Raw genomic sequence first — 23,656 nt, 5'->3', positions numbered from 1 at the left:
AGATTGGCCTCAGCTCTGACCATTGGGGCCACTGAGGAGTGCATCAGTGGATGGAAGATCTTTCTGTCTCTCCTTGTCTTTTTAAATCTGACTTCCTAATTAAAAAAAAGTCTTTTAAATAAAGAAGTTATGTTTAAATATACCAAGAAATAAAGCGATTTATATGAGGGGGACTTGAAGGCAGGGCCTGAATGCATTGTGATGACAGTACACTTAATTTGTCTTGTCATTCCATACCGAGAAGCTTTGTTTTACTTACCATTTCATCTTTTCCCTCCCTAGTTGGACAATGGTAGATGGAGTGATGATTCTTCCTGTGCTAATGATGATTGCATTCCCTTTGCCAAGTATGGAAGGTAAGTGACTCACAGCTATTTGGTTAAGGTAAGTATAGTATGTATTGCTTTGCTTGCTGCAAGATCTACCCGTTTAAAAATACTTATTTGAGAGTCAGAGAAAGAGAGTGGAGTGCGGGGAAAAAGTGAGCGAGGGAGTGAGAGAGTAATGTTTTCTTCCATTTGCTGGTTTAACTTCTCAAATCCAAGTAACAGCTGGGGTTGGACCAAGCTGAAACCGGAAGTGAGGAAATCAGCCCAGGTCTCTCACGGATGCAACTTCCCAAGCCAACATCTGCTGCCTCCTAAGATGTGTACCAGCAGGAAGCCAGAACTGGAAGTGAAGCTACAACATGATCCTAGGCATTCCAATATTGGATGCTGGTGACCTGAGTAGTGACTTAACTCTCCATCTAATGCTAGGTCCAGGCCACCCTTCTCATAATATATATTTAGTAATCGCTCTTGACTATGTTGAAATGAGATTTTTATCTTGTTTGAAATTAAATTTTGTCTTAATTTTTATATATATTTGAGTTTTAAAAATTCAAGATAATGCCCCAAAATAAATGTAAAGGAGAAATAGAGAATTTATCACTAAGAGTATAAGAGTATATTTTAACATAAAATTCTTGGATAATTGTATATTAACACACTAGAAGACATAAGGAAGAAGTGCATGCTTGCACTTCACATATAATAGTTTTTGACATCATTGAAAATAGGTGTTGGCGTATTTTATTGTGATTTAGATAGTCTTAATTTATAGGATTGAATTTTATGAATGAGTAGAAAAAAATTCTTTTAAATTTGTTTTAAAGGCAGAGCTGGACCAGGCTCCAGCTGGAAGCTTCATCCTGGGTCTCCCATATGGGTAGCAGGGGCCTAGCACTTGCGCTGTCTACCACCACTTTCTCATGAGCATTAACAGGGAGCTGGATTGGAGGTGGAACTAGGACTTGAACTGATACCTTTATGTAATGCTGGTGCTGCAGACATCAGATTAATTTCCTATACCACAATGCCTGTTTCATATAGAACAAATTTTAGTAGAGCCTCAACAAAATAGAAAACTGTTGATTTGGCTTATGCAGTAATTTTATTTTTAAAAAAATTATTATACCTTTAGATGATATGAGACATACTCTGTGTTTCTGTGTATCACGGGTTTAGATATTAGGTTCAGTTGGGCCCGGCGGCGTGGCCTAGCAGCTAACGTCCTCACCTTGAAAGCTCCGGGATCCCATATGGGCGCGGGTTCTAATCCCGACAGCTCCACTTCCCATCCAGCTCCCTGCTTGTGGCCTGGGAAAGCAGTTGAGGACGGCCCAATGCATTGGGACACTGCACCCGCGTGGGAGACCTGGAAGAGGTTCCAGGTTCCCGGCTTCGGATCGGCACACCGGCCCGTTGCGGCTCACTTGGGGAGTGAAACAACGGATGGAAGATCTTCCCTCTGTCTCTCCTCCTCTCTGTATATCCGGCTTTCCAATAATAATAAAATCTTAAAAAAAAAAAAGGTATTAGGTTCAGTTAATAAAGATTATTCATTTTTAAGTGAATGCTCAATGATATAGTCAAAACTTGTGAGGGTACATGCCATGTATATTTGAATTCTTATAACAAAAATACAGATGAACTTGGTGGATTGTAACAACAGACACTAATTTCTCATACTTCTGGCGGCTGCAAAGCCAAGTTTAAAGTGTTTGCGGATTCAGTGCCCTCATGAGTATGTTAAAGTGGAAGGGTTAACTGGTTCTCTGAGTTTCTTTCATAAGGGTCCTGTTCCCAATCGTGAGGGGACCTGTCATCCAGAGGTAATCACCCAAAAGCTTTACTTGTTACTTTCATTACTTTGGGATTAAGGATATCAAGGTGAACATTCACTTTGATCAATGAATATTCCGACCATAGCAGGCCATTTCTTCGTGTGTTACACCCTCTTAGCGTCCAAGGATTTTGGCCTTCATGAGCCTTCTTACTTTCACATCTCTACCCCTACTCTCTTATTTCTAGAAGGTGCCTGAGGGATGTTGAAAATGACACATTAGATAAGAAAGATAATAAAAGTTACTCATGAGTCCCTGCACTTAACATGCAGTTGCTTTTAGCATGTTGCATCTTTCTGGAAATAGGACGCATAACTAACACAGTCTAATGTGTTGTGCATTCTTACATGAAGAATAGTACAGTGTGAGCATCAGTACTCAGCAGTGTGATCACACGGCATGGGAGGACTGGTGCTTTGTTACAGGATTTTTGGATTATGGGTGTATCAGTTCACTTTATATAATTAAGGAGTCTCCAAGGGGGCATTTAATTTGGCAAGTTTTGTAGCCAATGAAAGAAAAAAAAAACAGTGGTTAAAATGCTGGAAATCTGTTTCATTATATACAAGTATCAGGCTTAGCAGGATTCGATCTGATCTTATCTCCTGCATGTATCCATTGACATGCTATAAACAGTCCCCCATGTTCTGTGATCACATGCTGCTAATCACATCGAGTTTGAAATGGGAATAATGGAAGTTGAAATATGCTGTAAACATCAATGCAAACTGGATTTTGAAGACAATAAGAATGTAATTGTCACCTGTTTCTTTTCATTACTTTGAAATGATTTAGAATTACAAATGGTGGTCCACATTCTGTTTCTGTTGGATAGCACTATAATAGTCCAATTCAGATAGTCGTAGTCTAGTGTCTACGTAACTTAGTTAAAGATATTCCAGTAATATGGCAGTTGTGCCAATTAGTGCTGAGAATATATGGATAAAGGATCCTGTGAGACAGAGTTGAAGGAATTAATAAGAAGAAATGGGGTTGTATTAAGGCCAGAAAGATTTTATGTTGTAACAGTGGTTTCCAACGGTGGGTGATTTTACACTTCAGGGAACACTTGACAGTTTCTGGGGACATTTACAATGGGCAAATTTTTTAGGATTCTTATCCTCTTTTCAACTGCTAAACAATATTATTGTTATAAAAATATGTAAGAAATGTTAGGGACTAAAATCCCTCTAAATTCTACACCTTTCCATAAGTGACATCTCAGCTCTGTATGGTATTTAAGCAGTTCCTTTGGGTTTCAGTTGATATCACAGATGGACCGGTGGTACAGGCCTGATAGGAGAAAAGCAAGCAGGAGAGAAAATGAGGTTTAAATATAGTTTGCAGGCAGAAAAGGTGGAGGAAGAATGGTGAACGGGGGAGAGAAAAGCCATTTATGAAACAGTGTTAGCAACGATGCTGTTGGTTGTTTTGTCCTGCTTTCCAGCTCTTAAGCTGTCTGGAGAATTCAGCACATGACCTCTTAATGCTACAGTGAAGATAAGTAATGAAACCAATTAGTCTGGACTGAAATGGAAATGGATTGCCACTAAGGTTTTGCTGTTTAATATACCACCACCTCTAGGATGGGTGCCAAATATGGTAAAGAGTATGAAAAAGAACATTTCTTCCTTGCTAGAATTGCTATTTTTTAAATACACAGGGAATGCTACATCCAAATAGTGATAATGGCTGCCTTAGTGGTGGCTTTTTCTGTGACAGCTCTCTCTAACTCTCTATAATATATTCTGTGAAAGGAATCTTTGTTTATACCTGTTTACTGGGAATTAAAACTCTAAAAACTGTATTTGTAATATCAGGATGCTTCACAAAACTTGTGGGATAATGGAAATATAAGAATATAAATTTTCCATGAACTCTTTGAAGCCCTGCTGTACTCTGATGTATTTACTGTGATTTTAGTGCAGAATACCTAGTCCAGAGAGGTAAATAACAAGACAGATAAGGAAAATCTTTGTAGTGGCAGTGTGGCTTGTGTCACTGACCTTTATCAACTACTGAATCTACAAGGAAGTAGACACATATTTAGGGTTTACAAAACAGTTAAGTAAAGTTATTAGTTGTACATCAGTAAAGCACATGATATTTTTGATATGCATAAGAGATGTAGAGACTTTCTTCCAATATATTTTGTTGAGTAGTTTTATTTTTAAAAAAGGTTTGTTAGTAGGTGCTGACAAATTAGAGAAATAATTTTGTTAGCATATCAAATAATATATATTTATAGTGTGACTATGAATGTTGATAATTCATTGTGCATTTCAGAAAGGGCCAAAGAATGGATTTTAAATGTTTTCACCATAAAAAAAGGTAATGTTTGAGGAGGCAGATGTACGTACCCCGATGTATTTTGTCTTGAGTGTATGTATGAAAGCATCACATGTGCAATTTATCACTGTAGGTTTGCCCAGTTTTTATGTCAGGCTTTTATTCCTTTGCAGTGTTCCTTGAATATCGATGAGGAATAGTGATAGCACTTCACATAATAGGTTGAGAATAGTTTTTCTGGTTGAGTTTGTATAGCAGAAAGTGTCTCAAGTTTCTGTGGAACCTTAAATGCCTACTGTACTACTTCTTTGATTATTAAAGCTAGTGTTTGTTTAATGTGTAGTATGTTCCAACTGTTGTTCTAGTTGTTTGTGAAGGGTCATTTTCCATAATCATCAGAATTGCTGTAACAAGACAGTGTACTTTTCCATTGGTAAAAGCTCTTAACATTACACAGCAACAGTGATGGTGTGCAACAGTTTTGGTCCTTACTCATCCTCTTCAAAGTTTTGCATTTTGGGGGCTGTCCTCAGTGGCCTGTGTCTGTCTAAAATCCAGCTGAGTCCAACCTGTGTAGGAGGGTAAGAAATGATGAGGCCCTCTCATTTGTGATTTTTGCTTCTCATCTCCCCTATCAGGATGATTTTTCATGCCAGAAGAGCTTTATTTGACCTTACAGAGGAGAGCACTTGAGTCCTCATTATCTATGTATTCTTTCCTTTCCTTCCCATTAATAAGACTAATTATATTTTAAGTCTATCATGCAATCAGACAGAAGGCAGAGTTTCTGTACTTCCTTTTCTTTTGTCTTATATGGTAAAGACCATGGCACAAATACTTCAAATGGAGTACTGCTTCATCCAAAATTTAAGGCAACACTTATTTGACAGAATTTGCAAGCCACAGTTGGCTTTATTGTAGCAAGGGAGGGCAGACTTCCGTAGAATTCTGCTTCAAGAGATTTTGTCTGATCCTACAGAAGATTGTTAGATCCTTAGCTGTTTTCTGCATTGACTTGACTGTAGTATTTCCAAAGCTATCACGACTCAGACTTTCCAGCCCAATTACCCAATGAGGAAAAAAAAGGAGAAAATTTCAATGGACTTTTTGTTAGGGTCTACAAAGGTGCCCCTTTTTGCCACTGGGGAAAAATAGAATAAGCCTTTCTTTGAATTTCTCACTATTGAGAATTCAGAAAGTTCTTGGAGGGGTGAACGGATATAGGAGAAATGTCATTATTAAATTTCTTGTCCTCTTTTATCATTATCAGAATTTATCTCCTTTGTCAAATTAAAATCTTTTTTTTTGACGCATTATCACGGGAGTGACACAGTGTGCAGTGGGTGATATTTACTAAGCTATTCAATCTGTAAGGATGTAAAATTTACATAACCAATGACATGTCTTAATATTTCGTTCTAATAAAAGCTTTACATTTATTTGAAAGGCTGAGTGAATGAGGAAGAAGGATAAGAGAGCGAGAGAAGCTAGGATTTGAATCAACACTTCCGATATGCCAGCTTTGTAAGTGGTCGCTGAAACCATTGCATTGCAACAAAAGTCCCAAAACTTCACAGTTTTAAGATACTGCATCTGTTGTATTGTTATATTTTCTTAAGTAGCAAGGTAATTTTTTATTAGTTGGTACAAGAAGCACTGTGAGATGACTTCCTTTTATCCATTTATTTTTAGGAAACATTTGTTTCAGCCATGCATAGAGCCCCATCCAGTTTTGTTTGTTTGTTTGCTTTCTTTTATTTAAGTACACTGTAAGTGGTGGATGGGTTGCAGTAGAGTGTAGGAGGACTTTAAAATTCCAGTCAAAGTGTTGAACAGATGGGAAAGCAAAGTCCAATAACCAAGTTTATGAAGTCGTTGCCTTGTGGTCAGCAGTGAGTGCACAGTGCAATAACTTTAAGTGGTAGGTCTCAAGAGTGAGAGGGTGGATGCCACCTCTTGATTCAGAACTTTTTAAAACAGGAAATTTGCAGAAGTGTCATAGATGCAATTTTCATCCTTAAAAAAGCAAAAGGAAAATAAAACACATGTAAAAAAAAATAATTTGTAACTCTGCAAGTATGGCTGACTTTTCCAGAACATCCCTGTCTAGCCCAGTATGACCTCAGGCAAGTTTCCATAGATAATGATTATTTGTAGCCGTTGTAATTACTCAGGACTCATGTCATTCCAAGGTGGCGTAAGACACTGGGCAGAGTGACTTTCCAGCTTCTAACCGTGACTCACAGTAAGAGCCCTTTTGGAGTAGGACCCAGTGTAGATATGGGACACACACATCTGGAACGACAACTTCATGAAACAGTAATTACTCCTGCTCTGCTTAATATGTCCCTATTTCCCCCTCTCTTTTAGTCTGTTCAGTTTAATTTTACTTAAAAAGGCAGAAAGAAATCTACCTGGAACCTCTAATCCGATCTTACTTGCCGTAACCGGGGCGTACGTGTACTTGAAAAACAGACATTGTTAGCCTCTTCGGAAGAGTTCACTACCTAGAATTCCCTGTGGCCTGCAGGTGGAAGCTCCAACGGTTGCCCTGAGGTCTGCTGAAACACTCTCCATCAAGGCTTCCCTAGAACCCTTTAGTTTGTGCAGCCTGACCGTCCTCGCCCTGCACACCAGTGATCTGACAGGAAGAGGGAAGTTTACATTCACGCCTTCTCAGCCTTGGTCATAACACTGGAACAGCTGCTGTCTGATTGTAATCAGCTGAGTCAGAGCTCTGAGAGCAGGGTGTTTTCCCTGAGCCGGAGTTAATGCTGCATCTAATTCTTTGTTATGGGTTATAGCATCTAATTCTTTGTTACGGACTTTCTGAGGATATTTATATTTTGGAGATGTGGGAAGAGGAGGAATAAGAAGAATGAGAAATTCCCTTTGGGAGAAGTAGTGGTGAAAATCAACTTAAAGCGCAAGTTTGCCTTTTTTTTTTTTTTTAATTAAATGGTGATTTTTGGAGGAGGTTGTATGAGATAGCCTTTTTGTTTTATTCCATTTTTTTTTCTGTTAATGTTATCTCAGGAATTTTGGCACCAACGGTAAAGCAATGGCTGATAAATAAATAAACAGCCAAACCAACCAAACAAAATCAGAGAACCAGAGATTATTTCAGAAGAAAAGTTGTAAAGAATACATGGAAAAAAACCTTCCCGCAGTCCAGTGTAAAAGTTGGCACCTGTGGTATGCAAGCTGCTGTAGATTGCTACAGGGAGCTCACAGTTGTGATTTCTTTAATTACCCATCCTGTTCATAGGCTTCCTAATTTTTATTTTACAAAGGATTAGCATAATTATTTTGTTTTGCAAAAATCCAACTACATATAATGGTATATATTTATGGTGTTGAATGTGGTATTTTGATTTGTGTGTGTATCGTGTAATGATCAGAACTGGGTGATTAGCCCTTCTGTAACCTCATGCATTTAGCCTTTTTCTTGGGAATACTTAAATCCCCGCCTTCCAGCTGTTTTGAAATATCTAATGTATGCGATAAGCATATATATATAGTGGATAAGGTGCATCTTGAGATGTGTATATCCCCAGTGGGAAGCTGGTTTCCCTGTCTCTGCTTCTGAGTTGGGATTCTTGCTCTTGAGCAACCTGGGAGTAGAAGATCCGGGTGAAATTCTGCAGTGTTGTCTCAGCTTCGGCTGTTGGGGGCCATGTGTGGAATGAACCAGCTATTGAGAAATACCCGTTTCTGTCTTGCTCTCCTTAGCTCTCTGTCAAGTTATTAGTTAAGTAAACAGATTCGAATTTTAAAAATAGGCAAAGGCAAAGGGGCTGGTGCTGTGGTGTGGTAAGTTAAGCATCTGCCTATGGTGCCGACATCCCACATGGGTGCTGATTCAAGTCGTGTTGTCCACTTCTGACCCAGCTTGATGTTAACCTGCCTGGGAAAACAGTGGAAGATGATCCAGTTCCTTAGGCCTCTGCACCCATGTGCGAGTCTCAGATGAAGCTCCTGGCTCCTGGGATTGTACCAGCCCAGCTCTTGCCATTTGGGGAGTGAACTAATGGATGGAAGATCTCTCTCTCTCAGTCTCACTCTATCTCTCTCTCTCTCTGTGAAACTGTGCCTTTCAAGAAAAAACACAATCCTCAAACAAATGAAACAAAATAAATGCAGCAAATAATTGGTACTTGTATGTATTGTGCTATGGAACACAAACTTGATCATGCTACCTAATTGTATATTTTGAATGTTACCTAACTTTTCTTCCACTTCTTCCAGTTTGGAATGTTAAAAAAAAAATATTTATTGACTTGAGAAAGAGCAAGACCAAGTGTGTTCCTATCTGTTGCTACACTCCTAGAATTCCTGCAGTGGAGCCAGGCAGGGGTTGGGGTGGGCAAAGCCGGGCGATAAGGAGTGAATCCAGGTTTCCAGGAGAGGTGGCAGGAACCTAATCCCTTTAGCCATCACTGTTGCCTCCCAGATTCTGCCTTAGCAGGAATGTGGATATCTTGGCTGATAGCTTATCCAGTAGGCTAAACACTTGCCTCAGGCTAGGATAGGCTTTGTTAGTCAGACATTGCTGTTCAGAGTAAAAAAGTGTCTTTGGAAGACAAGACTGTAGGCTATCCATTGGAATCACGCTTTCTCAGGAAAGATACAGAGCCAGACACCAATGTCAGCTATCTTCTTTTGTAGTGTGTCTGTGTGTTACTTTTCCTTTCTGAGCTTCAGCTGCACCATGTGATGGAGACAATACCAGCACTCCGTTTGTGGGGCCATGAGGAACACAGGTGGCATGTTGGCAGGAGCAGAGACTTAGAGTGTCAGGGACCAGGACTTGATAATGCTATTTGTGTTATTATGAGCAACCAAGGAAGCACATGGTGTGTCATCAGCACTCAGTAGATACTGGACAAATAATGTTGTTGGTTACACAAACAATGATGCATGAGACAGTGGAACTGATCTGGGCCGAGAAAAAAAGTAGATACACCTTTCAAACAGTTTGTTCTGAGTTTGAGAAAAGAGGATCATTTTAAAGAATATCTCACATTCCTTCCCATTCTTACAAGCATAAATTTCTGAGAGTACCAAGTGTTCACATTGGTAGGTATTGGCTATGCAATTAAGATTGTGCATGAAGATTGTGTTCTGCTACCTTAATGAGATACCTGAGGTTTGGTGACTTGATAAAAGAAAGAGGTTTATTTTTACATGTTTTGGAGGTTGAAAGTTCATAATGAAGCGGTCTTGTGTGTTCAGGCCCTGATAAGGGACTAGTGATCCACAGCAAGTGTGAAAGGGGAGAGCTCATTTTGAAACAGGAAGCCAGAGTTCAGCTCAAGGATCAGATTTGCTGTTAGAGAAACTTGTGCTTTAAAGAGTTCAGTGGTCCCACAAGATTGACCTTAATCTGTTCGACGGGCAGTTCCCCACCTCTTAGATTTCTGACCATTGCAACAGAGTCACACTGAGGACTAAGACTCACGCTTTAGACACAAACCACAACATATAAATAAGAGGTGTTTCTTGCTGATGAGGTGGTCTCGTCTGGTTGGATGCATAGCCTCCTTTCAGGAAAGGTCTTTGTCTCTCCCAGGCCTGCGACTAGTGATGGAAATCCAGGGAGCAGAGTTCTGGAGGATGAAAAGGCGTTAGGGCAGCAAAGAAAGGACTGAGATGTTTTAGGCAGGAGAAGGGTGGAGCTCAAAGACATGAGACTGTGGGGACATCAAGTTAGGTGAAGGGAGTAGTTTTAAGAGATCTATAATTATGGCTGAGCCTGTGCCTGGGGTATTTGCCTTGTGCCCTGAAAGCATTGGAGAGCTGGGAGTGATGACTTAGAGATGCTTCCTGTATTTTGAAAGAGTGGTAGAGTGGATCGGATTCTATGTTACGGTAAGATTTGAATGAAAAGGGCTGAGAATACTAGTTTTTCTGTGTATCCATAGGCATCTTGACTGTAGTAACTAACCAGTGACTTGTAAAGCCAAAACAAAACCTTAGTTCCAGAAGTAAAATTTTATTACAGGTAGTTCCACAGATAACGATAACTAATAGAGTGGCAATAATCTAATAGGAGTGTTCCACTGCTATTTTTTTTTTTAATGGAAGCAGAAATCTGAGCTGCTGATTTTTTTTCTAGCAACTTTTGCAAGATATTTAAATCCTTCTAGCTGGCCCTTTGTTCCTGTGTTGCCATGGAGTGTCAATAAGCCCAGCTCAGAATAACCCAGGCAATGAAATGAGAGGTACAGCTTGCTCACTGGTGTGTTGGCTGGCCAGGTTACACTGCTTTCATTACTCCCGTCTTGGGAGGAGCACAAGGCAGCTGGTTGTCCTGGCAGCTGTGCAAGGTGTATGTCTCTTGGCTGCCTAGAATTTGAAATGTAACCAAAACTTGTCTGCCTATTGAGCATGTGCGGCTCCCGATGGCGCTGATAGCCACTGAAAATAGCCCACTGAGCACCTGTCTCCTGTGCACCAGCCCCTGGCCAACTGGCCTTTGGGACAGCATGGACTCCGTGGGCAAGAAAACTGTTGAGCATATTTTAATGGCTCTTAGGAAGATCTTGGGAATTATAACCCTTTTTCTTAAAAAGGAAGGAGTGAAAAAACAACAGGTTCTGAGCTATTATTTATGGAGTGCTGTGGCAAATAAGCAGCGACAGTGCCTTGGTATCTACAACATGTGGCTAAGGACCCCATAGCACATTTTATTGAACCTGAAGAGGTGCGAATTTTCTCTAAGATGCAAAGGTTTTCCTTAAAAAAAAAATTCTGCTGGATATAGCCAGTCATGGTTTATGCTGCCACAGCTTTTGGACAGGGAGGTGATGAGTTACATGGCTTTCGGCTCCTCAGGGATTTTTCAGTCATTGCTTTCTATAGGGTACCTCTTTGATACATCATTGTTTCCCAGTGGTCCAGCTGTGGGTAGCTGAAGAGTCATAGGGTAGAATCCCAGCTTGGTGGCAGCTATTTGTTCCCACTGGGATTCCCTTCGTTTCCCTGTGGGCTTTCATCTCTTTAGTGGGCTTGCCGTCTTTGACTTGGATTGGCATGTTAGTGTCGATGGAAGCAGCCTCTGGAAGGAAATGCTTCTGAAATGACTGGTGGTATTAAAGCTACTATTTAAAAGTGACCCTTCGTAGATCCTTGGGTTATCTTTAGGCTGTCAGTGATCTGCAGCTACAGGAGCCAAGGGGATTCTGTGGAAACTTTGGCCTCTTGCTCTTGCCCGGGTTTGTGTTTAGATTTTCTTGTTCTCCAGCCAGTGGCCTTGTGACACATCTCTGATTTAGCTAGCTTCTCCTGCTAAGGTCCAAGATTATGGTAGATGTTGGGAGTGGTTTCCGTGGCAGAGATTGAGAGGAATGGTTGTGTGTTTGAGAAGCTAGGTCTGGTTCACAACCCTGAAAAAAATCCTTTCTGTTTCTGCCTGAGGTGTAGGTACTTGCAGCTTTTCTTTGGCTCTGGTTAAAAAGGGAGAAGCTCAAATTGGTCCAGGCTTACCTGTGTCATGGAGCCTGTAGCCCGCCATCTTAAATGTGCCAAGTTTGGCAGTGAATGAACTGTTTTGGGCCATAGTTAGACAGGTAGGAGAAGGAGTATGTGAAACCAATATTTGAATTGTACAGGCTGGCATGCAGTTATGCAAGGCGCATGTCCATGGGATTGAAGACATTGAGCTGTTTTTCACATGAGTCTCTCGTGAAGATATGGGTTTGAGAGTCTTGGGGAATCAAGACATTGAGAGGTTGAGATGTAATAATATCGGAGACTTACATTCTACCCCAAATTTTTACCCATTTATTTTTTTTTAACAAACTTTTTGACTTCATTGAGGATGAAAGAAATATATAAGATCCTTCTAGATTACTTCTATAGAGGAAGTAGCTTCCTTTTATAGAAGAATTTCATTGGACTAGGATAGGATTGGGAGTTAGAGAAGGGGGATTTAACAATTCCAGGGTACTTTTCACCTGGAGCTTTTAGTGCCTTAACACCCAGAGGCTGCTTTCCAAGACCGACTGTTGTTAAACAAATTGAGTCCTGCCCAACTTTTGAAAGGTTTATCTCTGTGGTTTGAAACTTCTGAAGATGCCCCAGGGGTAAGATGGAGACAGTTTTTTTTTTTCTCCCCTTCACTGTTTTATCCAACACCGAGTTGATTGCTTACAATTTCCCATAAAACTGACCATTTTTAGTTTGGAGTCCAGTTAGGAAATTCTCAGTGGAATTGCCTGTACTTCTTTGTAATCCCAAGGGGATGGGAGAAGAGCAGAAGTGAGTCATCAGAGTTCACACACTTCTGCCTGTACCATGGGGAGAGCTTCCAGCCTGAGGCTCTCAGTACATGGACCTGCATCCCCGTCTCTTCACCTAGCAATGGCTCACCTCTCTGACGTGTTTGTAATTCATTCCAACTGGCTGCTTTCCCTCTCCGTCAATCAGTAGTACTTGCTGTTTCTCACACTGTACCTGACATACATTCAAATACGGGCCTTACATATATGGAGAGGAGAGTATATTTTTTAGTCTATAAAGGCATTCCTCTGTAGGTAATTCCTATTGGGCTTTGTAATAATTTGTTTCTTTGAAGTAGAAATCCAAAAAGTTTAGAGGCATGAAGAAAGAGGTCATTATTTTCTCCTCATATTAAGGAGTTGCTTCACAGACACTGTGTGTGTTAAAGCCAAGTTTTTGCTGCCTTCAGGGAGTTGTAAGAAGTGTGGAAAAGACAGTCCAATATTGTCTTAGGTCATTGCCTCACAATATTCTCTAATTTGTTAGTCACTTGAACAGAGTTTTTGGCTTAGGAATAGAAGGAGTAGCTGCTGCAATAGGCTTAATTTACAGGGATTATTTCAGAGACAAGGAGTCAGCCCAGACACAAAATAAACAGATGGTACTTTTTTCCTCCTTAGCTTCAGCAGTTCAACGCAGCCTGACTTAGGAATCCTTATCACCTTCAGCAAAGCAAGAGGAGGAAAATGATGTAATTTCACTGTTGCCCCGCTCCCTGCCGAAAAAGCAGCATTATTTCACTGATTAGGAGAAAGAAGACGGCTAGGACCCAGGCATCTTATTCTCTGCTTGACAGCTAACACTGCATCAGTGGCTCTCGACTGATGTTGGAGGTCCTTGTTACACTTTGATGGTTCTGGTCACCAGATTTTGTAGTATCCCAAATCCTCAAAACAATGATCCGAGGAATGCCCACCCATAGAAGTCCAGACATTCATTAATGCATTGCACATTTCTTCATTTTAGGATCTCTTCTAGTTTCTGTTTTCCAACACTCAAAAAAAAAAAAAAAAAAAGCCCTACTGTAGCACCCAAAGCAATACTTTTCTACACTTGTGAGCCTGAGTGGGTGAATAGATGTGAAGGTATGGCGAGCTCATCTCGGAAGAAATGGTTTGCACAGACACGCCGCCTGGTGACTAAGCCTTGCCTTAAGATCTCTGCTGACATTTAAAGACTTTATGGGTTCAGTCTGCTCTAAAAGCTAGCATCAGGTCTCTTCCCACCTCTAAATCCTTTTCTGTGAAGAGAAAATTCATGGCGCAGCAGATATTCATCAGGATTGTACCCTGGCCAGGTTCTGCGGACATTGTGGGACGGTAACCATGAACGTAGTGCCTGCCATCGGAGAACAGTACTTCAGTTTAGACAGCCTTAGAGACACAAGTGTAAGATCATTTAAAAGGGGACTTTGTACTTTAAATCTGGGAGTGTGAACAGTGTCTCTTGTGAGGAGATAACATACAAAGTAAAATATGTATGGCAGATAGCACCTACTTAGCGGGGTGTTGGTTGGTGGGGAGGTTAAATGTTCGTTATGAAGGCAAGTCTCCTTGGGGAGAAGCCGTCTGAGATCTTCCCCAGCTTTGGGAAGAGCCCAAGGATCCCATCAAGCAGGACAGATAGGCCCGACGACCTAATGGAAACCAGAGAGAAATAAATTTGTGCCGGTGAAAGAGCGAGGAGGCCATTTGTGAAGAGATTCTTGAGAAAGAACACATTTGGAGGATAGAAAGTGGAATGTCTTGTGGATTTTCATTGTTGTTCTGCTTTAGTGGGATCTCTTGAATGCCTCTGGTTTTTCTCATAACTTCTGTGATACATTTTCTTCTTGGCTTTACAACTGTACTAAGTATCAATCTCTCTGATCCCCCACCCCCAAAAATGTGATTTGTGTTTGTTCAGTGACAATGTGTGTTTATATAGTGAGAGTGTATTTAGGCATTTGGTGTGCTTCATCCCTCAGCCTGTAGGTTGCCTCCTTGCCAGGGGATCAGATGCCCTTCGCTGGGTATTCCGGATGGACCTTTGTGCTTCTGTCTTAGGCTTGCTGGCAGTGAAGCCCAGCGTTGCAAAATCCTTTGTTAAGCCTTTGTTTAATGCCAGAGATCTCAAGTGCTTGTAGATTCTGGAGAGATGCCAAACTGTGCCTCCCGGATTAGAGCCGACGGAAAGACTGCCATAATCTATAAACTTGATATAAGCTGCCATTTCAGATGAGCAAAGCATTTTGGCTGTTGGAAGGAGTCCAGGGATGTTTGGAGTTCCTTTTTCAGCCTATACAAATTCCGAGCTCTCGGACGTTTATAATTAGTCTAATTACTGCATTATTATTGGTGCTATCTTGAGGTACGCCTGGAAAAAATTCAGCCCATCCCTTTTGCTGACTCCTAGGCTGCATGGGAGTTACAGTCTGGTTTACTTGTAGCAGTTTCTGGTTTCTCTTTTCTGTCACAGACAGTAGTGTAGGAAACTGTGGTGTTTGTACACCATTGAGAATGAGAATTGCTTTAAATGCCATCATGTGTTTCAGAGTGCTTGTCTGGGCTGGTTGGGAATAGACACGTCCGTGCTGTTTTGTGCCTAGTTTGTCCAAGTGCCCGCTTTATATAAATAGCAATACTTTTCGGTATGAAATATAAGATCATCCCCAACTACAAACAGTCATCAAGAGTGTGCCATGATCCTTGCTCTGCCTTTTTCCTCTGCCACTCTAGGATTAGACTCCAAGTAGGTGTGTCCAGATGGTGAGCACCTTATCACTCAGAAGAAGAAAATCTTAAAGATGTGGCCCTGCCGAGCGCCTGAGATTTCCTAGCCAGCATGTCTGGATTGTGGAGCCAGCCTAGAGCCTCGGAGTTGGGCAGGGGGTGTGGGTGCCAGTGTGCTGGAGGCAGCCTCCGTTTGTGTCCCAACCCTGCTCTGTTCCCAGCCAGTACAGGCTGCGTTTTCACACAACCCAGGCTATTGGGACACAAAGGGCAGACTGTGGCAGCCATAACACTGAGTAATGCCGGAAAGTGCGTTGTGCAACGAACTATGTGGGTGAGCGTTGAAGAGAGGGAATACCTTGAGCCTGACATTTAAATGACTGAATGATTTAAATGAGTGCCAATTAAGGGAAGTAGACTGGTTGCTTCTAGCAGGGCACTTGCTGATTATTTGCACAAGCAGGCGTAAAATGCTCACATCAGATACAGTGCTTCCTGTCTGTGCTGTTAAAAAGCAAGCACGGGCCATGATTATCTGTTCATTGGTGTACTTTTATGTCACTCTGTGGGACTCAGGGGCTGCAGTCCCCTACCTGTGGTCTTTTGGCGATCATTCTCCACCCTAGCCACCATGCCCACCCCAAACAGTCACAGATCCACCATGTAAGGGTTATTCCTAAATTCAACAGGACTAAAAAGTGACTCATGGACATTTTGAGGCCTGCTGTATTGCTGAGAATTGTGGATATTAAGATCTGAGAATGCTACTGACATGTCTGTCTTTTAACTTTCTTTGTTGAGGTAGTAATCCTAGCTCAGAAAAATCCTGTTGGCATCTCTGAACTAATCCACTCTGTCCGATCGAAATTGCCAAAGTGGCATTTAATCAATGTAACTGTGTTTATGTGTGGCAACTCTTCCTTTTTATGAATTTAGGCTCTTCGTCTAGAGTGTATGTAAAAATAAATACGTGAAAGAGTCTGGTAATTGGTTTTATGGGAAAACACAGACTGAAAATATTAAGTGGTGGGTGAGGAGAAAATAGGAAAAAGAAGTTGCAGAACGTTTGGTTCATTTTTATTATCGAACTACTGGACTCCGCTCACAATTCTTTCATATCAGCGATTGAGTTAATTATTACAGTCACTAGCAACAGTTCTCTGCGTGTTTGCCTTTTCCTGATTGTGGAGGGCAGAAAATGAAAACTCTGGTGTTTGACGTCTTTCCTGAAGAATATTTCCAACGTAGAGTTGGTCAGCCCTCATCACCTCGATGCATCCCCACAAAGTAACGGAAGGTGCAGAAAGAGCGCTGGGTGAAAGGCCGAATCCTTTTGACTCAGAGTAGCATTCAGTCCTGCTGTAAATCGGTACTGCTTTAAGCCCTGTATCCTATAGAACTGGGCATAAGGGAGTTGAATTTCCCTGAAGTAAATGATTACTTGAGGCAGCTCATTTCTGTCAGTCAGGAATCTTTAGGTTACTGTCCACAGCTCTGTCAGCCTGTGTGTGCATTTGTCAAAATGAGAGGCCTTGGGAAAGCAGTGTCCCTCCTTGTATCTCTGAATTTTGAGAATATGGGGTTGGAGCTTTAAAAACAGAATTCACACTGAAAGCAAACTAGAGGAATTATTTTGCATTTTAAATATCTGACATCTTTTCCTAGAGCCACAAAATATCCGTTTCCTGGTGCTTGGAGCATCTATTTCTGCAGGATCGGTGGTGAGGGCAGGCTTTGTCGCCGTTGCTGCAGGTGGGCTAGAGGCGCAGCAGGTTGACGGCCTACCCCCTCCGTCCGTTGTCAGGCCCTGACAGCTGCTCACCCAGTTTATTTCCGTTCTGTCCCCTTTATCCCAACACTGAGCCCCTCAGTCCCAACTCAGCATCAAAATACGCACATATCCTTGAATGTGATCGGTGTATATCCTTGGATATCTATGGCCTTTAAAAAATATGAAGAATTTCAGAACCCGTGTTTGTGCTTCAAATGTAAGTTGCCTCATTTCGGTTTTAAAATGTAATCTTTTTAATTGCCTGCTCTAGATCACAACTAAATCACCATGGCACCATTGGCACCGTCACCTCTGTCCCTCACCCTCGTCATCGATTTCCTTCCAGGGCAGCATAGTTGGCAGCCCTCAGCACAGCTTGGTGCCGGTTCAAGAGTGACAAGCATGTCTAGACTCCCTAGAAGTATTATCTTTCAGCTCTCTTTTGGCAAGTGTAAACTTTTTTGCTGGATTATGTCAGCAGATATATGTGTGTCTTCCCCTCATAGAAATAGATTAGTGCTAGAATTTCTCTTGGATTTCTCTCGGTGGGGAAAATAAAAATGATCTCTTTGCTCATTAAAATTTTTGGTCATTAAAAATGTCTGCGGGCTCTCGATTTCCCAGGGGTGAGGCCGATGACACACATAGCACGGTCAGCGGCTATTTTGGATTTTCTGCTTTCAGGCCTGTCTTTACTTTTGGACGAGCCCCTTGTGGTTTTCAAAAGAGCTAGCGAGTCAATTATAAATAGAAGGCTTGTGTCTCTGTGTCTGCATGCACTTACTCTGTGGGACGAAGCACCCACATGACAGTGGGCAGTGGGCTATTTTTCCTCTTCTTTGAAGAGAGAAGGAGAAAGATTAAGAATGCTTTTCTTTTTTTGAGATATCCCACATCTCCACATATGCCCACACAAATTCTGTGTAAATGAATTTGACATTTTCAAACACTGTACCTTAAGGTCTTCCCTTGAAAGCACAGACACCTGACCTGTTATTTTAAGAACGGAGCAGTTATCGCGCAGACCCACCAGTGAGGGTTCAAGGATTAGCAGGCCGCCTCTCTGTGCCATAGCCTTCAGAGCGCCGTTGTGGAAGCTGAATTCCCTGAGATGAACAGGGCTGCTATGAACACAGCCTCAGCTAACTCATCAGGGGCCTCTAGGACTTGGCTGTTTACATTCTGTTTTCACTTTCCTTCCCCACTGCTGGAAACTGTTGGGGCCAGCAAGTCTGAATGAATCATTTCAACAAGGGAAAGGGGAAAAGAATGGTGTGATAAATGGAACTGCAAATAAGTGCTTTGAGAAAGAGAAAATTAGGAGGTCTGAGTGAGTACACTTTCCTGATGATACCCCTCTTTCCATTACTCCTTGCACCCATCAGGTGTGAGCGCTGCCTTTGGTCCTGGTATGTGTTGTTCAAGCATTGTTCTTTTCTCTGTGACTCTCCGTACCCTCATTGTGGATAGCTAGTGCCAAGTCTTTTCCTGCCAGTTAAAAATGCTTTAAGAAGCTATTCATTCTCAATATGGTCAACATAAAAACTTGATTGTTACCACTGTTGGAAAGTCAGTCTAGGTGTGTAGTGGGAAAAATTCAGAAACATAGGTTTGTGATTATAGATCGTGCGTCTCTTTATGCGAGCTGTTACTGTACTAATGCATTTCTGAAGCAGGAGCATCAGCATTCCCTGTTTTACTAGTTGATGCAGATTTGTACAGAGCTAGCAGGAAGTGGTATCAGCAGCTGCTATGTATTTAGGAGCCATCTTTTGCTATAAAGTAGAAATAATGAATGTATTATTTCAACAGAGTGGTTTCTTTTGATGCAAGCATAGGGCTGTAAGAACCCGTGAAGTCAAAGGTAGCATGAAAACCACAGTAGAGCAGCTCATTTTTAGAAGTCTGTGAATCGACAATAGTTAAGTCTTTGGCCTGCATTGCTCTAAATGTAAAAGAGGGTGTGTAGTTCTCATAAACACATTCATCAAGGAGTGGCTATTATTTAGAAGCTGGTCAAATGACAGGGTCACAGAATGTGGATCTCATGGTCACTGGTGATGATTTTCTGTTCGGTAAATGTGTTGAGAATGGTCCTGGAGATACTGTTACTTGCTCAGTGTGGCGTGAAACCCATAACATGATTATTTTCCCTTTGCTTTTTTGCAGATGAGAAGCCCAAGGTCAACCACAAACTTTATATGTGTGTGTGTGAAGGGCTGTCCTGTGGGAATGAGGACCACTGTGAAGGTCAGCAGTGCTTTTCCTCATTAAGTATCAACGATGGCTTCCACGTCTACCAGAAAGGCTGCTTCCAGGTCTACGAGCAGGGCAAGATGACCTGTAAGACGCCGCCGTCACCTGGCCAAGCTGTGGAGTGCTGCCAAGGGGACTGGTGTAACAGGAACATCACAGCCCAGCTGCCCACTAAAGGTTCCTGTGGACTTTTTCTTTCTAGATCATGCGGTTTGTTAGTGTTGCCCAGAGTCTGTGTGTGTGAAAGATGTAAGTGGCCCCACAACTTCCTACTCTTTGAGCTGGGGGTGATGAGAGAGATAAAAGGTGAGGAAGAGAAAGACCTGTCTATTGGCAACTAACAGGATGGACCTGTAGGGAAAGATGGCAAGGTAGTGTCCACTTTGTGGAAGACTTGGCTGACCAGTTCTCTAGGTTGGACTGTGGTTTTGTTCTTAACTTTTTAAAGAAAGCATGTATTTTTATTGGAAAGGCAGCTTTACAGAGAGTTAGGCAAATATATTCCATCCACTGGTTCGCTCCCCAAGGAGCTGCAACAGTTGGAGCTGAGCTGAGCTGATCAGGAGCCTCTTCCAGGTCTCCTACATGAGCACAGGGTCCGAAGGCTTTGGGCCGTCCTCTACTGCTTTCCCAGGCCACAGTCAGGAAGCTGTATAGGAAGCAGAGGCATCTAGGACACAAAGCAGCATCAGTATGGAATCCTGGAATTTGCAAGGTGAGGATTTAGCCACTGGGCCATAGGACAAGGGCCTTGTCCTTAATTTTTGACATAATTCTAGTGTAGAAAAAAATTCATCGCTAAGTCACTGTGATGGGGAAAAAATGGCATGCTAAGCTGCTGGCTGCTTCCTGGAGAGCCTTTCCTACTTTAGGGAGAAGGAGCCACTGAGAGGCTCACCTCTTCTGGCAGATCTAATTCCCGGTCTTCTGTTGTTTAACCCGGAAACTGGTTCACATCTGGCGTGAATCCTGCAGTTCATGTGAATTTTTCTCTCTGTTATGGATTCCATTTTGTGTGGAAATCAGTCCTCCTCTGAAACACTTTCCCACTAAAATGAGCCCTAACTTGCTGGCCTAAAGTTCCTGCAAGTATGGTATAAACTCTTTTCAAGTATAATTGGTACTATTAACTTTTCTAGGGGGTTCTTAGAAAGTTCATAGAAATTGTATATTATGAAAAAACAATGCTTGGATTTCAAATTTTTTGTACCCAAATAAACGTACTTTTAATTTCATTTTCTGCAAACTTCCTGAAATATAGTGTTATTTAATTTTGTACACAGATGAAGAAAGACACCAAAAATGTGAATAGGGAAGGCGACTGGGAATAATCTTTTCCAAGAATGTCAGGAGAAGAGGGAAAACAGGAAACTGATACAAGACTCCATTATACTGATTCTGAAATTTGATGCAGAGTTTTCAGTGTAGAGAGGTGGTTAAATTTTTAAAAAGCAAATAGATTTGCATCATTAAAGTTTAGAAAAGAGAAAGTATTTAAATGTTGGAACTGAAGGGCATTATTGAAATAAGCTTGACTCATGTTTGGTGAGTGGAATTTTTAGTAATTGAGTGAGTGGATGTGAAGAAGTATCTTTTCATATTACAAAATATGTTGTCAGTAATACAGTTTTCCCAATTTGCAGAAAGTTGCCATGCCTTACATTTTAATAGGAAATTAATTTTCTTTATTCAAGGAATTTCTAGTCTCACTAGATGTCCTATATTTATCATTTAATGTCATTTTTGATTTGTTTACACTTAAGCTTAAAATGACATTGATTATAGCATTTCAAGAGTACCAAGTAATTGTGTTGGGAAGTCAAAGAAATGCATAAAGTGGAGCTCCTAGAATTTGAGTGCTGAGGGGCCAGGACCATTGAAACAAGTAAGACCTTTTGTGTAGGGAGTGCTTAAGGAAATGATGTTGTGCAAGAGTCTGAAATTCAGAGATGTTATTGTCTTGCGACCCTTTGGTTGTGAGCCTTAGTTATCTGACTAAGGAACTTTGATTTCACTCTCCAGGCAAGTAAAACGACTGAATGTGTGCTCCAGTGATGTTTGGAGTCTTCAGCTGACTACAGCTATGTTTGGATGATGTCTTAGTGTTTGAGTGAGAGAATGAATGGGTATTTGAATCAGTGTACAGATGAATAAATAGGTTCCTAGACAAAAAACATGATATAGAAAGCCCAATGAGAATTCAGTGATAATCATCCAAGACATGTTGAAAAGAAAGGAGTAATTTGGTTTTAACTCAGCACTTTTTTCTTGAGGATATTATCATGTTGTGCCTTTCTGTAAGGGCTTGGTGATAAAAATCTTTATATATCAAATTCAAGTTAGTAAGAGTAAAATCAGATTTGTACAATATTTTGTATTTTGAAAAAACTCTCTTGCATACAAGTGATTCTTGGTAGAGTTGTTTCCAATTCTAGTTGTGTCTAATTAAATGATGGCTGAAATGGCTGAGCCAGGTATTAGTAAATATTTTCATTTTAACACCTTGTGGCTTTTGAGACTGCCCGGTTAGTTTCAGGAGACAATTGATAGGGTCATTTGTTATGCCAGATAATGAATGGTGATCTTTGCAGCCAGTTAACTTTTCTTTCCCCTCTTCTCCAGGGAAGTCCTTCTCTGGAACACAGAATTTCCACTTGGAGGTTGGCCTCATCATTTTGTCCGTAGTGTTCGCAGTATGCCTTGTAGCTTGCCTACTGGGAGTCGCACTTCGAAAATTTAAAAGGCGCAACCAAGAACGCCTCAATCCCCGAGATGTGGAGTATGGTACCATCGAAGGACTCATCACCACTAATGTTGGCGACAGCACCTTAGCAGTGAGTTTAACCCTGTACAAATGGCTGCAGACACTTTGCATTTGTCGTGAAAAGCCAATCAGGAAGGGCCTTGACCGTGCACACATGTGTCCTCCTCATACATAGGTGGACACATATTTAGTCATCCTTAGATGAGAACAGGTATTTAACTAAAGGAGAGGATTTACTGTCTTCGATTCTTGGTGCCTTCTGGAGTAAGGGAAGAGGGAGGTTGATACAACTGTGGAGGAGCTTGAGTTTGTGGTATTTAATTCCTATATGTAGCAAAATGGAGTACTTTTAAATAAGGTACATCTTGCTTAATCTTAAAAATTTATTTCCCATCCAGATTATTTAACAGTTTGTAATTTAAGATTTATAAAAAGTGTAGCCATTATTTTTCATGCTCCTGTGCTGCCCCCTGGTGGAATATATTCCCTTGGCTAAACCACTGTCATGCAGTAGAAATGTGTGCACACATCTGTAGTTGTAAATTTTCAAGTAACCAGTTAAAAAAAATGCTACAAAAAGAAAAAGGATGGAATTAGTTTTAATGCTTAGAATTTTAATGTTTAAACCTATAGTACGTAAGAAATTACTAAATTTTTACATTCTTTGAACTAGATTTTCAAATCTTGCATGTGTGTTTTATATTTAACCATGTATCAGTTCACACCTGCCAGAGTTCCCTTATTCGGTGGCAGCATGTTGCCAGTGACAGCCCTGTTGACCCAAATCACTGTATTTTACATTTCTAAAATTGCTCTTCTGCATATTTTATGATAATTAATACATATTAAAAAGTGAGTGTTTACTCTTTAAAATGATGGTTGTTGACTTTTTGAATTTCTTCTTAAGAAAGATTTATTTTATTTTTGTTTGAAAGACTGAGTGGCAGAGAGAGACATAAAGAGAGAGTCTATCCACTGGTTTACTCCCTAGATGGCTGAAATAACAGGAACTGGCCAGTGAGAATCCAGGAGTTTTTTTGGGTCTCCCACATGGGTACAGGGCCCCAAGCACTTCATGCTCCACTGCTCTCTTTAGCCATAGCAGGAAACTGGATTTGAAGTGGAGCAGCTGGAACTCCAACCAGCACTCACATGGGATTTTGGCACTGCATGTGGAGGTTTAACTTGCTATACCATGGTGCTGGCCTCTCAACTTTTAATTTTAAAGAAACTTTTGGAAGTAGATAGATCTTGGTGTAAATAGAAGGTTTACTATAGCGCTTAAAAGAAAAAAAATAATATACTACATGTATCCTAAATTGAATCTGATACCTCTGCTGAAAAAAAGCAAAGGGTTGTGGTTGGAACACAGCTGTGAAAGATAGGCCAATACCACATCTAGAATCTAGTCTTGA

At 41.1% G+C, this 23,656-nt stretch overlaps 1 protein-coding gene across 2 annotated transcripts in view; it reads left to right on the top strand.

Annotated features, from left to right (window-relative positions):
• Positions 1 to 23,656, top strand: part of ACVR1 (activin A receptor type 1) — a 125,208-nt gene that overhangs the window by 70,987 nt on the left and 30,565 nt on the right. For both annotated transcript variants that reach the window (XM_058664496.1, XM_058664497.1), the window contains exons 2-4: positions 283 to 356; positions 19,391 to 19,654; positions 22,100 to 22,311. In XM_058664496.1, the coding sequence (XP_058520479.1) occupies positions 290 to 356; positions 19,391 to 19,654; positions 22,100 to 22,311 (543 nt within the window). In that variant the 5' untranslated portion in view covers positions 283 to 289. The remainder of the gene's footprint in view (positions 1 to 282; positions 357 to 19,390; positions 19,655 to 22,099; positions 22,312 to 23,656) is intronic.

This window comes from Ochotona princeps, chromosome 5, assembly GCF_030435755.1.
Source record: "Ochotona princeps isolate mOchPri1 chromosome 5, mOchPri1.hap1, whole genome shotgun sequence".
Classification (NCBI taxonomy): Eukaryota; Metazoa; Chordata; class Mammalia; order Lagomorpha; family Ochotonidae; genus Ochotona; species Ochotona princeps.
The sequence above is the reverse complement of the archived record's forward strand: the minus strand, read 5'-3'. Positions and strand labels throughout refer to the sequence as shown.